At 35.6% G+C, this 15800-nt stretch overlaps 1 protein-coding gene across 1 annotated transcript in view; it reads left to right on the forward strand.

Annotated features, from left to right (window-relative positions):
- RELN (reelin) overlaps window positions 1-15800 on the forward strand; it is a 524459-nt gene that overhangs the window by 314397 nt on the left and 194262 nt on the right. The window contains exon 11 of the mRNA XM_078442541.1: window positions 912-1057. Within this exon, the coding sequence (XP_078298667.1) occupies window positions 912-1057 (146 nt within the window). The remainder of the gene's footprint in view (window positions 1-911; window positions 1058-15800) is intronic.

Here is a 15800-nt window from a genome sequence, read left to right on the forward strand (position 1 = left end):
TAGAGTCGCTGGACCCAATATTTTCTGTCCAATTACTTTCCTTCGTTTCTATTTCATTTTCAGAATATATAAAGCCTAAAAGAATGTTTGATCTTTCTTTTATTAGTATTTCTGTAATATGACTTACTAACAAAAAGTAGTTATTAAAAACTTACATTTTTTAAAAACTAAACATTCAGTTTTCTCAGAGTTTGATCTTACCTTTGACTATTCACTTTAAGCTGAAAAACTATAGGGTAAAAAATATCACAAGAAATACTTTGTTTTTAAATTTTTTGTAAACCTTGTGCTCTTTGGGAGAATAACAAAGATTTTGATTTCCCAGCTCCTTATTGTAAGCATCACACACTACTTATGTCTTGTCAGAAACTTTTACTCAAAAGGTAGCTGAGAATATACGATCATATCAGGGATTACTTTGACCTTTTCTGTATTCCCTGTTTTGATTAGCTGGCTTTTCTACTCACATTCCATTTACAGACAAATTGTGAAAGGTGTGAATGGCAAGCCAGAAATATATAGAATATTGAAAAGGTCAGTGTGATTTAGCCCATAAGCACGGTATTGAAAATATATGACAAGTCATTATCACACTTAATTCCCATGACAAGGACTGGGCGAAGATGGGAAATTATGCCAATTAAAATATTCTTGTTTCATACTGAAGACTGGAGTGGCAAAGCTCAAATAGCCTCTTGACTCCTTTTTTGTGATAACTTAATAAGTTAGAAAGAAATTGTAATTGAATTAAATAATACAAAAAAAGAGGTAACAAGCTCTTCTGATTTGAGAGTCCATCATAGAGGGAATAGTATAATGACTTCTCTAAAAACTCTAATTATACATGAGTAAGACAGATACAGCTACAAAACCAATTCAACAGCCACCCCATGTTCTCTTTTCATCTACAGCATAGCTGTCAGTCAGATGGGAATTCCATTTATTTCCATGGAAATGAAGGCAGTGAGTTCAATTTTGCCACCACCCGGGATGTAGATCTTTCTACAGAAGATATTCAAGAGCAGTGGTCAGAAGAATTTGAGAGCCAGCCTACAGGGTAAGTAATTGCTATCTCCCATGCTGTGCATAGCACTTATATTTATTCCACTGGACATATTTTAAATGCATATTACTCAATAGCAAAAGCATAGTTAAATTAGTGCTGATTATTCTTATCATAGGACAAATGGGTCACACTTGTCCTAAGCATTCTTTATTAAATAATCAACTATTTTTATGTGTATTGAAATTTTATAATTGCAAATACCTTTTAACTTCAGCTGAACGCGTCTATCTCATTTTTCATTTATTCAGCTTTTACTGGGACTAAGTCTTTTTCATTGTGTATAGGATACAAAATCTTTCCACTGCTGTTACATTGAGACTTGCAGTTGTCTTCCTGGAGCCGGAGATTTATAGATGCTGCTACCTGATTTTCTGTGGAATGTGGTTTTGGTCTATAAAAATAGTTTAGGGAGTAAAATTTATCTTTGAAAGATTTTTAAAAAAGGAATATGGGACTGACGTTGAAGAAGAAGAAAGCTAAAACAATGAGGGAGGTTTGGTGGTGGTATTTTCTGGCCATTCTGAGCTGTGTGCCTTCTTCTGGGTCTTGTGTCCCTAAGATAGTTCCTATTAATTGAGGAGCATATTCCCGGAAGTTAAAGTTGAAAAAAGTTAGTAGGTTAAGAGAATCTAAATTTATAAGGTAGTGTGAGTAGGAAGGAAATTCTAGAAGTGTTTTTTTTTTTTTTTCAGTAAACACATGTGATCAGGTCCTTATTGTTTAGTGTATATTTTCTAAGACTATGATGGAGATGAATGAAGTTAACATAAAGTATAATTCTATAATGAATATAAAATAGCAATAATTTAACTGTTAACTTTGAGAAACTTTTTCCAGAACACAACATTTGAGGTTGTCGTGTCTCTCTGATTTCAACAAATAAAATCGAAACCGGATGGAACCAAAAGGCAAGAAGTGCCCAAGAGTGCAAGAAGGCCATGGCTCTCTTGGGTTCCGTGCCTCCCATGCATTGCCCGGGAGTGCATTCAGACCCAACAGGATAGAAATCTGGCTAGCAGCCTGAGCTGCCACTGCCCCTGTGACCTTTTGCTGCCACATCAGGGTCTTTCACTATTGAAAGCTAGATTTCTGCTGTGGCTCTTCACTGCCTCAGGGAAGTCCAGCCTGTGGGGCAGGCCAGGTATGCCTCTGAGGGAGATTCACACTTTAAGGGAGCCAATTCCTTCAGAGCCTAGCAGTGATGGTCAGGCCCTTCAGTCCATAAAGCTTCCTGGCACCGTTGAAGTTCCATGTCTAGTGTGACTTCGGTTTCTCCTTGAGGGACCCACACCTACTATTCACCTATTTCATCTACATCTACATTTCATCTCCCCCAGGAGATCCTACACAGGGCTCATTCTAATCCCCTTACAAACGGGTGGGCTTTGATGGGGTCCAGAATTTTGACAATGCAAGCAAGGCTTCTTTACCTGTCTTTTGGAGATAAAGAATCATCACCAGCGTATCAGTTCTCTCTTTCTGATTCCTGATACAAAAGACCAATTCAAAACCCTTTCCTGGTTATGGAGCTTGACTGCCTATAAGAGAATCCCGAATCTTGAAGCACAAGACACTCATTGACCCTCACTCGTCCATCTCTCCAAGCTAATATCATCCATGCAGTAGTGATGAGTCATCCCCTTCATTGGATGTCCCCCACATCCCCTGGGGACTCCAGTGGTTCCCAGTGATACCCAGCCCCATATAAAATTTATTTTTATTTTTTTAAAGTTAATTTATATATTTTGAGAAAGAGAGAGAGCATAAGTGGAGGGGGGTGGAATGCAGAAAGAGAGGGAGAGAGAGAATCTCAAGAAAGCTCTGCACTGTCAGCAGAACCCATTGTGGGGCTCAATTCCACGAACCATGAGATGGTGACCTGAGTCAAAATTGAGAGCTGGACGCTTAACCGACTGAGCCTCCCAGGTGCTCCGATAAAATTTATTTCTTTATTATTTTTTTAGTGTTTATTTATTTTTGAGAGGGAGAAAGACAGAGCACCAGAGGGGAAGGGGCAGAGAGAGAGAAGGAGGCACAGAATCGGAAACAGGCTCCAGGCACCGAGCTGTGAGCACAGAGCCTGACAGGGGGCTCAAACTCATGAACTGTGAGGTCATGACCTGAGCATAAGTCAGATGCTCAACTGACTGAGTTCCCCAGGTGCCCCTCAAGATGTTTTTAATTATGACCTTCATACCCATCTATCCCCTATCCCACCATCCTCTCTATTTTTTTTCAGCTTGTTGCATCATCAAAATCATTTATAAGAGAACAAAAGAAAAGCTTTTTTGAATGGATTAATGGTCCATCCAGTAATCACCTAGTAATATAACTGAAGATTTAGTACAAACAGAAAACCATGAATAAGGCTTAGAAAGGAATTGATTTTATATAAGAAGAAACCCAGTATATCTTAGAAAATTACTCTACAAGTGCAGAGACATAGCTAGCAAAAAATTACTCCAATTAACAGAGCAGACATTCTGTTTTCACAGAGTACTGGTGATATAAGAGAATTTGTGGTTAAACCAAATCATTCACCCCCCCCCCAAAACAAAAAGAACCAAAAGTATTTATGCTTGAAAAAAGAATTAAAGTGGGGCACCTGGAGGCTCAGTCAGTTAAGTGTCCAACTCTTGGTTTCAGTTTGGGTCATGATCCTACAGTTTATGAGTTCAGGCCCCACATCAGTCTCCATCCTGATGGTGTGGACCTGCTTGGGATTCTCTCTATTCCTCTCTCTCTGCCCCTTCCCTGCTATCTCTCTCTGTCTCTCTCAAAAATAATTAAATAAACTTAAAACAATTTAAAGAAAAAGGAGCTCAAGTCAGTACAGACACAGAAGAACATCAGAACAAATTCCATCCACTCAGTGACTCAGGTGGTTTCAATTATGCTCTTTGGCCACTTCTCAGTATTGTGATATATCAGAGTTTTTGGTCACAGTTAAAAGGCTAATACTTTCAGGCCTTGGCATTGTCAGCAGATCTCTGTTCCAATAACAAAATAATTTGCTTGATAAAAGCACCTGTGCCACCCTAATTGGTATACAATTAATTCATCCAGGTTCTAAAAATAGTACATGATTCTAGCAACTACATCTTAGGATTATTTGCAGCTTTTCCCCTAGCATATCAGGCCACACCCCCCAGATTTCCCTTATTTATGCTCTCATCTGGTGGCCCAGTCATCCCACTTGGCATTATGTTATAAAGGCATAAAAGGATAATGAGAGGATCTAGTGTTTTCTGTGGTTGCAGTGATGATAAAAATGCTGGTTTAGTCCTGTGTGTGTGTGTGTGTGTGTGTGTGTGTGTGTGTGTCCCCCCGTGTCCCCTCTCTGCATTCACCCACTCCCAAATGGCTTTATTGGTCTAGGAAAGAATGCTGTCATGATAGTTTTTAATCATAGCTTCAGGAAAGAAATCCTGTCACAAAATCAAATTAATGTGACATATTTTTACCTAGGGTAAGAACTGACAAAGAAAACCAGATTAGGAATTTGGGAGTGAAATCTTGATGTGTTTTGTTTAACCAGCCAGGTTTACTAAATATTTGTCTCATTCTTCAACTCAATCATTATCACCCACACTGACAATTTATCATTACTGGCCCACATGCTAAAATAGACAGAAAACTTAGATAGTAAATTAGAATTGATTGAGCTGTCTAGCTTTGAGGTCACTTGTTTTAAAAACTAAAAAATTAAAGAATAAATAAGTTAATTAAATTGTTAGCTCACATATAATATTTGCACATCTATTAACTGTGTTTTTCTTCCATAAGAATTGTGAAAGAGAAAAATGAATATGTGGTCCTCTCTAATAATTTCAAAACACTTCATAAGAAAGAAAAGAAAGCCACCATCATTAGGACTATTTTTGGAGTCCACTTTCCCAAATATTCCTGTTTTCCTACCATTTGAGTCCAGCTATTTGATTTCACATCACAAAGAGGCAAGAGCTGCTTGCCTCTCATATCTCAAAGCTGCCCTAAATCCAGTGTTGATAGGTTTATTTTTTTAAATGGGATCTTGAAGGTTTTTTTCTCCTTTTCCTAAAGAAGACACATCTGTTACTTCAGCAAGAGAGAAATTTTAATGAGTATACTGATAATTTATGTGAGTCTTTCTGAACTTTGGCGTCACTTTACAAACACATCATTTAATTAGCAACTACCATATTTCACCTAGCTGAGACTGCCTTTAGGTGGGAGGGAGCTTTGTAGAAAAACACACTGCTATAATATAGATTTTGTATACTTCTCTTTTATCCCAAATGCAAACATTGTATGTTTTTACTATTGAAATACCTTTTAAAAAACCCTGTTTCATTGTTGTCACTAGAGTATTCATGTTAAAGAGGAACTCCACAAATGTAATGAATATTCAAATACTGAATCATCTATATGAGACATATCTACATGTCTCAAGTCCTTAGAGATTACAGAAAATGAGCAAACATCTATAATGACACTATAAAATAAGAAAATGTGCCTAATTGGGTCAGGAATTATAAAGGATTGTACAAAAAGAGAGAGAGAAGAGGAAAAGATCTGATGGAAGGAGGAGACTATAGCCCCAAACGCATGTTGGATAAGACACTAAAAAAGATGTCTCACCAGTGCTCTGGGACACAGATGCTGGACACAGGAATCAGGACGGGGCTCTGAGGCACTGCTGTAGCGACTGCCAAGAAGGTGAGCCCCTCAATACACCTACTTCCAAAGGGAGGCTTTTCTGCTCCCAGGAACAAGCAATGAATGTGGACAGTTGGAATGGAGAGGCAGGGCAATTCAGGTGACTGGAAATCTCAAGGAGAATGGAGGCCTCTCATTGTAGTCCCCCCTAAAGGTCCATCTGCCCCAATCTGTGGCCATTTTTACACCAAAATGAAAAAAAATAATAGCAAATACAAATATAAGCAAATGATCTAAAATGAACAAATCTTAGGAAAATCACCTCCATTTAAAAAAATCATCAAACTGAAGAACTAAGGTTTGAGAAAATAGAAGTAGCAGAATAAACAAATGGAGATTTTATAAGAAGCATAATTAATATCCTCAAAGGGATAGGAGAGCATACTGCATTTGAGGAATTAAAACAGATTTTATGAGGAAATAATAGAGATGTGAGAAATGAAAGTATATGATTGTTAAAACAAATTTAATGGATTTTCTTCTCCACTGAATATCAGCATAGGCATAGCTGAAGAACAAATTAATGAGCTATAAATTTGAGTCTTGAAATTTATCCAAAACTTATGGCCACTGGATATCAGAAAAAAAGATGTAAAATATAGGAGAGAAATTGGCTCTTCTGATGTTAGAAAAACAGGAATTCCTGAAAGAAAGGTCAGAGAGAATAGATGGAATGTAATATTCAAAGATATTATTGAAGTTGCCAAGATTGAAAAAAGAATAAAGAAAAGACATAGTTCCTGTGAATGAAATGTTTAGCAAGATAAATGGGAAAATGGCCAGTCCTAGAGCACCAGGAAGAAACTTCAGAACACTGTTGCAGAAACCCAAAAAGCTTCTAAATGAGCTTCATCATACTTTTCTTGGTAGCACTAAGCTCAAGTTTAAAAAAATGAAGAAGTTATCTAGTTCTGAAAAAATTATTCAGAACATAAAATTCTTCTCCAATTATCATACAAGTAATTAGGGAAAAACAAAAATCTTTTCACTGCTATATATATATATACCTACCTCATGGTGACCGTGTTTTTTGTAAATAACCAAAAAACCTACAGTAGAAACACAGAAAATAAAGAGAATAATCCTGAAATAACATAACACTGAAAAAAAACCATCAAACCACAAAAGAAGAGACCAACAGAAGAATAAAGCAACAGAGAAGAACTATAAAAACAACCAGAAAACAAATAACAGAATGACAATAATAAGTACATACCTATCAATAATTACTTTAAATGCAAATGGACTAAATGCTCCAGTCCAAAGACATACAGTGGCTGAGTGCATAAAAAAAAATAGTAATAAGACGTTTTATATGCTGCCTAAAAGAGACTTTGGATACAGAGACACACACAGACTGAAAGTGAAGGGATAGAAAAAGATATTCTTATGTACTCAATATAGCAGCACCTAAATATATAAAGCAAAATATTAACAGACATAAAGGGAATAATTGGCAGCAATACAATAAAAGTAGGAGACTCTAATACCCCACTTACCTCAATGTCATTCAGACAGAAAATCAATAGAAAGCATTGGCCTTAAACAACACATTAGACCAGATGGACTGAATGATACACATAAAACATTTCATCCAAAAACTGAAGAATACACACTTTTTTCAGGTACACATGGGACATTCACCAGGATGGGTCATATGTTAGTCCACAAAACAAGTTTCAGTAAATTCAAGAAGACTGAAATCATATCAAGCATCTTTTCTAACCATAAAAATATGAAACTTGAAATCAACTACATGAACAAAACAGGAAAAAACATAAACACAGGAAGACTAAGTAGTTACTAAATAACCAATGGGTCAATGAAGGAAAGAGAACATCAAAAAATACTTTGAAACAAATGAAAATGGAAATACAACTTTTCAAAATCTTATGTGATACATCAAAAGCAGTTCTAAGAAGGAAGTTCATAGTGATACAGCCTACCTCAAGGAACAAAAATAATTCGAAATAAGTAATCTAACTTTATACCTAAAGAACTAGAGAAGGAAGAAGAAAGCCCAAAATTAGTTAAAAAAAAAAAGAAAATAATAGAGTAGAAATAAATGAAATAGAGACACACACACCCCAAAAAACATAGAAAAGATCAATGCAACTAAAAGCTAGTTCTTTGAAAAGATAAAACCAATAAACTTCTAGCTAGAATCATCAAGAAAAAGAGAAGACCCAAATAAATAAAATTGGAAATGAGAGAGAAGTTATAACTGACATCACAGAAATCGACTACTATGAACAGTTATATACCAATAATTTGGAAAGCCTAGAAGAAATGGATATTTTCCTAGAAACACAGTCTTCTAAGACTGAATGACAAATAGAAAATCTAAATAGACCAGTTATAAGTAATGAAATTGAATTAATAATTTTAAAAAACTCTCAGCAAATAAAAGTCCAGAACCAGACAGCTTCACAGGTAAGTTCTATCAAACATTTAAAGAATAGTACCAATCATTTTTGAATTACTCCAAAATACTGAAGAATAAGGAACACTTCCAAATTCATTTTATAGCCCAGCATTACCCTGATACCAAAACCAGATGGCGAAGACTACACACACACACACACACACACACACACACACACACACACACAAGATAGTTACAGGCCATTATCCCTAAGGATCATAGATGCAAGAATCCTCAAAAAAAATTAGCAAACCAAATTCAACAACACTAACATGATCATACACCATGATCAAAGTAAGATTAATTCCACAATTGCAAAGATGGTTCAACATCCACAAATCTATCAACATGATACATTACATTAACAAAACCAAGAATAAGAATCATAAATTCATCTTAATAGATGCAGGAAAAACATCTGACAAAATTCAACATTAATTTATAATAAAAACTCTTAAAGTGTGTATAGAGAGAACATACCTCAATATTAAAAATGCCATAAATGACAAACCCACAGCTAAAATCATACTCAAGGTTGAAAAGCTGAAAGCTTTTCTTCTAAGATTGTGAACAAGACAAGTATATCAGCTCTCACCTCTTTTCATGAAACAAAGTATTTGAAATCCTAGCCACACCAATTAGGCAAGGAAAAGAAATAAAAGACATCCAAATTAGAAAGGAAGATGTAAAACTGTTATTGTTTGCTTGTGACATGATAGTTTATAGAGAGAGAACCCTAAAGACTCCACCAAACACTGTTAGAACTAATAAGTTAATTTAGTCAAGTTGCAGGGTATGAAATTAACATTCAGAAATCTGTAGCATTTCTATACACTAATAACAAGCTGTCAGAAAAAGAAATTAAGAAAACAATCCCATTTACAATTTCATCAAAAAGAATAAAATATCTGGGAATAAATTTAACCAAGGAGGTATAAGGCCTACTCTGAAAACTATAAGACATTGATGAAAGAAATTGAAGAAGACACAAACAAATGGAAAGGTATATATCATGTTCATAGATTGGAAGAAAAATCTTACTGAAATATATATATTATCCAATCTACAGATTCAGTGCAATCCTCATCAGAATACCTATGGCATTTTCCACAGAAATAGAATAAAAATCTTAAAATTTTTATTTTAAAAAAGACCCCAAATAAATAAAAGCAACCTTGAGAAAGAAGAACAAAGTTGTAAGTTTTTCAGTCCCTAATTTCAAACTATACTACAAGCTATAGTGATCAAAACAGTATAGTACTGGCATAAAAATAGGTAGATGCATAGATCAATGCAGTAGAATAAAGGGCCTAGAAATAAACCCACAATTATATGGCCAATTAATCTATGACAAAGGAGTAAAAATATGTAATGGAAAAAAGACTGTTCAATTAATGATGTTGAGAAAACTGGACAGCTACATGCAAAAGAATGAAACTGGACCACTTTCTTATACCATGTACAAAAATAAAGTCAAAATGGATTAAAGACTTGAATGTAAGTTTGAAATCATAAAGTTCCTAGAAGAAAACATAAGCACTAAGGTCTTTGACATTGGTCTTAGTAGTATTTTTTGACCAGTCTCCTTTGGCAAGGGCAACAAAGGCTAAAATAAACAGATGGAATTGCATCAAACTAAAAGTTCTTGCACAGCAAAGGAAGCCATCAACAAAACAAAAAGGCCACCTGCTGAATGGTTGAAGATATTTGCAAATTATATATCCAATAAGAGGTTAATATCCAAAATATATAAAGAACCTATGCAATTCAGTATCAAAAAAAACCCAGGCAACTCAATAATTATTAAAGTTGGATATTATATACATGGGATTTTGCTGTTACTTTTCTTTCTACATTTTCATGTAATGTACGTGATAGAGAATAGAGTCAATAATATAGTAACTTTGTATTGAGACATATGGTAACTAGACTAATCATGGGGGTATTTTCATTATACATAAAAATATTAAATCACCATGATCTCTTCCTGAAGCTAATAGGATATTCTATGTCGATTATACTTATATTAAAAAAACAAAAACCTTTTCAGACACAAGGGTTCAGAAAGTTTACTACCCCCCTGAATCCTCTCTGAAAGAACTACTAGAAGATATATTCCTGGAAATTAATCCAAGAGAAATAGGATAGATTCAAGAAAGAGTTTTGATCAAGGAAAAAAAATTAAAGCTTGTAGCTCAGTCTGAATAAGTATTGATTATTCAAAAGTTTTAACAAAAATTTGGAATTAAAGCCCAGATGACCTCAACATGAGGGGTACAGTGGGAGGGTGACAAGAAGAGAAGGAGAATAAGGAAGTAAAATACTGCCAAAGTTCCTAACTTGCTTGGAGTGAGGATACAGATCTGGGATAACTCTTTTTTTTTTCTAAGTTTATGTATTTATTTTGAGAGAGAGATCAAGAGAGAGCATGCAGGGGAGTGGCAGAGGGAGAGGGAGTGAGAGAGAGAATCCCACCAGGCTCCATGCAGTTAGTGCGGAGCCTGATGCAGGCTTGAACCCACACACCGTGAGATTACAACCTGAGCTGAAACCAGGAGTCGGAAGCTTAACCGACTGAGCCAGCTAGGCGTCCCTGGGAAACTCTTAATGTTAATAATAATAATAAAGTTAATAGAAAACTTTATGTGTAAATATGTGTGTTGAAAAATTAGATTAGCCAAATATAGGCCCTAAAACTTCTAAAGCATCAGTGTAACTTAGGACACAGGGAGACTTAGTCTCATACATGCCAGGAAAGTAACAAAGAAAACAAAAAAAGAGTAAATAGAAAACAGAAAGCAGTGTGTCAGGAATCAATCTAAACTTATCAGTAACCCAATAAATTTGACTGACTTACATTGATTTATTAAATGATATTTTCAAAGTAAGTTTTTAACAATAAGGTATATATTTGCAATAACACAAGAAATTGAAAACCAAAGCACAGAAATAAATATACCAGGCAAATGCCACGAAAGAAGGAGGAATATTAAAATCAGATATTTGAATCAGATGAAATAAAATTCAAATTTAAGCTTAAAGGGCTAAAAGGGGACATTTTATGCAACAATATATACGGAACACTTGGCACAATGTATCACACATAATAAGTAATCAAAAAACTTAAAAATTAGTTGTTATTCCACCTATACTTGGTGTTGGGATATGAGGGAAGTGGTGCTCAAAGAAAATTATACTCAAGTTAATTAATGAGATGTAGAAGAAACACAAAGTTGAAGAGGCCAATGAAACCTAAATTAGATTTTCTAAATAAACCAATGAGTGTCATTAAGAAAAAAGACCATATTAGTTTAAATGATAATTGGATATATTTTAAAAGCATGGAACTGCTAAAATGGATCTGAGTAATCTTGTTGCAAGCTGTTAAAAGACATCTATTACATCTTACTTATTCTGGTTTGCCTTTGGCCTGGTCTCTAACATTGCTTTCTGTTTAAGCAAATTGTTTTTATACTTTAAAAATATAAACAGGGGCACTTGGGTAGCTCAGTCAGTTGAGCATCGACCCTTGATTTCAGCTCAGGTCATGATCTCACGGTCCATGGGTTTGAGCCCCATCAGGCTCTGTGCTAATAGCTTGGGATTCTCTCTCTCCCTCTCTCTGCCCTTCCCCTGCTCACTCTCTCTCTCTCTCTCAAAAATATATAAATAAACATTAAAATTTTTTAAAAATATAAACAGTAAAATTTCAAATAATTAAAAAGTAAGTGCTATATTGTTCTGGAACTCCTTCATAGAAATTCTAAACCTTTAATTTTGAGGACATTTACACACCATCTTTGCTTTTGGTTTTACCATCCTTGAGTAGGTTAATAGCCCCCCTCCCCCGCCTCTAAACCAGCTGTCTGTGTGAGCATCCAGAATGTAGTGACTGGCTTCCCTTCCAAGATAGCATCTTCTTTATTGAGGTCACAGAGAAAACGAAAATGAAATCGGAATCCTTCCAAATTGATTTAATTTCCGACAGCTTGGTACAACGTTGGCCGGTGATTTCTCTGTGGAAGGTATCAGAGGAGGCTTTTAACACTGAGATGTTTAGATGCTCACTTTTTCGACCTGTCTGTTCTCCACAACCCTTCCTCAGTAGTTCACCTGATAAACACTGGCCACAGGGCACTCCTGAGTATCTAGGAATTTCTGTGAAATAAGAGAACTCTGACACCCCAAGAAGCATGGCTTGGAGTTATCTGTACTCTAAACACATTCAGGAGCATTAGGGAATTGACAACTCCTCAGGCCTATAAAGTATGCTAAGTAGTATAACTATGTATGAATATATTTTGAAATTCAAAAATAGGAAAATGATGGGGCACCTGGGTGGCTCAGTTGGTTGAGCATCTGACTCTTGGTTTTGGCTCAGGTCATGGTCTCACAGTTTGTGAGTTTGAGCCCTGTGTTGGTCTTTGTGCTGACAGCGTAGACCCCTCTCTCTCAAAAATAAATAAATAAACTTAAAAAAAAAAAGAAAAATGACTAAATATAGTTTGTTTTGGTATATACATAATAAAATATTGTGTGGCTTATTTATAATGAGTTAATAATAGCCTGGAAAATGTGTACATTACTAATGTAAGTGAAAAAAGGCCGAGTACAAAACCATGTATGTAATATTACAACTATTTGGAAATATACATCTAAAAATATTAGAAATAAAGATACTAAAATATTAATTGTGCTTGTCTCTAGGATAGTGTGGTTATGGGTGATTTTTTTGGCACTCTTTTTATTTTCCAATTTTTCAGTAATGAGAATACTGGTATCATAATAGAAAACAAATAAAATGTCTTTTTTTAATCTTCAAAAAATATTTCCAACTGTATTTCTCTATGTGGGTGTCTTCTCCCAGGCCACAGATATCACTTTTGTAGAGTCTTCCTCTAATTATTATTTTATTTAGAGAGAAAGTGTGAGTTGCAGAGGGGCAGAGAGAAAGGGAGAGAGAAAGAATACCAAGCAGGCTCCACACTATCAGTGCAGAAGCCAACATGGGGATCAAGCCCATGAACCATGAGATCATGACCTGAGCCAAAGTCGGACACTTAACCGACTAAGCCACCCAGGCACCCTGAGTCTTCCTCTAATTAAAAATTAAAAGCAGAGGTGCCTGGGTGGCTCAGTCAGTTAAGTATCCGACTTCAGCTCAGGTCATGATCTCACAGTTTGTGAGTTCGAGCCCCGCGTTGGGCTCTGTGCTGACAGCTCAGAGCCTGGAGCCTGCTTTGGATTCTGTGTCTCCCTCTCTCTCTCCCCCTCCCCCGCTCATTCTCTGTCTATGTCTCTCTCTGTCAAAAATTAATAAACATAAAAAAAATTAAAAGCAACTAGTGGCAAATACTGCACATGATGGAATACCTAGAATTCCAGTATACCAGCAAGACATAGAAGAGATGCTTGGAGGACAAATTTGCTTTCTCATATTTAATTTTGCTGACTTTTTCAATGGTCAGAGAGAGAGAGCAGTCTTTAAACTACTAACCTACTTCCAGTTCCCTCCAACTTCCATTGCTTTTCTACTGCCATTCATACCCTATTAAGATAACTGTTTTATAAAGTTGCTCTGAAGAAGCTGTTTCAAGATATATATTATTTAAAAAAACAGCTTGTCTAAGATTATAGAAAAAATTGAGCACAGACAATGGTTTTCTGAAGTCAGCCATGGCTTAGTCTCTGATAGATGATCTACTATAAAGAAACTAAAATGCGAAGTATTATGTGTTTCAGTGGCATTGCTTGCTAAGTGGATCACACCTACAGCTGACTCAAAATGTCTTTCTTAAAATTGAATGTTATCCAGTGGTGGGTGGGGGGAGGAACAAAAAAAGGCAATATAAACTCAAGCAATTTTATATTGGCTACCTTGTTCCAGAGAAATAGTAGCAAAAAAAATCTTACATACAAACATTGAACATCAAACCTGTGTATAGACCAACAAGAACAATCTCCATTATGGCCCCTTCAGTGTAAGTTGGTGCTTTTATTAAAAATTGGCTTTAAAATTGTTTAGATTTCTAGGGGCACCTGGGTGGCGCAGTATGTTAAGCGTCCAACTCTTGATTTTAGCTCAGGTCATGATCTCATGGTTAGTGAGTTCAAGCCCTACATCGGGCTCTGTGCTGTGTCAGCACAGATTGTCTCTCTCCCTCTCTCTCTCTCTGCCACCCTCTCTCTCTCTCTCTCCCCCCCCTCAGAAATAAATAAATAAATATTAAAAAAATAATAAAATAAAATAATTTAGAATTCTTCAGAATAATTTGAGCACCTTCTTGCATTTTCTTTTTTTTTATTTTTTTACAGTTATTTTTAATATAATTTATTGCCAAATTGGTTTCCATGTAACACCCAGTGCTCATCCCAATAAGTGCCTTCCTCAATGCCCATCACCCACTTTCCCCTCTCCCCCACCTCCCCATCAACCCTTAGTTTGTTCTCAGTATTTAAGAGACTCTTATGGTTTGCCTCTCTCTCTCTCTCTCTCTCTCTCTCTCTCTCTCTCTCTCTCTCTCTCTTTTTCCCCTTCCCCTCCCCCATGGTCTTCTGTTGAGAAATTTTTGTTTGTTTTTAAACTATTGAATTGTTTATTTCTCAAACTACAACTCTTCACTATTACAGTAAATTCCATATTTCAGCACTTCACTAGAAACTTCATGGGATAAAATGACCATAGATTGAATTCTGGGACTATAAAAGGAAAGGATGCCTCCTTTTAAAAACACATTAGGGGAGCATCATCTTATATTTTCTAAAAATTCCTCCCTCTTTCCTACCCAGAAGAATTATGTTCCTTCTGACTTAGAATACGTTTCACAAAAATGCTTACAAAGCTAAAGAAGGATTTTATTTAAGCTTATAATTCAAGGTAAGCAGACTGAAGATAGGTTGACAGTCTGAGTTAATATTGTATGGAGTGGATCTTGTTTTTTCTTAAGCATGTTCATTTTTATTAAAGCAAAACGCACTTGACCATTTAGATAACAAAATAATAAAGCAAGGGGCCCAGGATATTATAGACAAAAATCATAAACAGTACCAAAGACTCATAGATAGATAAAGTACAATTTTTCTCGCAGCTAAGTATCCCCTTGCTTAAAGATTAAGTAGTAACACTTGCATATTGTACTGCAACTTTGTCCAGGACTGTTTCTCTGCTAATTATCATATGAAAAAATAAAAATACTCATTATAATTTAGAAATTCATTTGTATTGCCTCTTTGCCTTACTTTAAAACAAAGATAGCACCACGTTTTACAGGGGGGAGAAAAGGAAACCAGCACTTATTGAGATTTTGTCATGTCCCAGGCAATACATTCTTTTCTCTAAACATCCTCCAGCCTAGGTTATATTTCTGTCTTATTGGTGAGAAAGCTGAGTGCTTTCTCCCATTCTGAAGACAATATTCTTTATTAATGTTATTCCAACAAGAGTGTAAATCAATGTAATGCATGCAATAAAAACCTAAAACAAAATTGAATTTGAGTGAAATACAGGGGAACCAATCGAAGAAAAGAATATTTGAAATGCAGTGCATGCAGGGAAGCTGTCAAATAGAGCTCATCCTTTACCTTCACCTAAGCTGTCATGGTAGAGGGAAA

This window comes from Panthera onca, chromosome A2 (assembly GCF_046562875.1).
Source record: "Panthera onca isolate mPanOnc1 chromosome A2, mPanOnc1 haplotype 2, whole genome shotgun sequence".
Taxonomy (NCBI): domain Eukaryota; kingdom Metazoa; phylum Chordata; class Mammalia; order Carnivora; family Felidae; genus Panthera; species Panthera onca.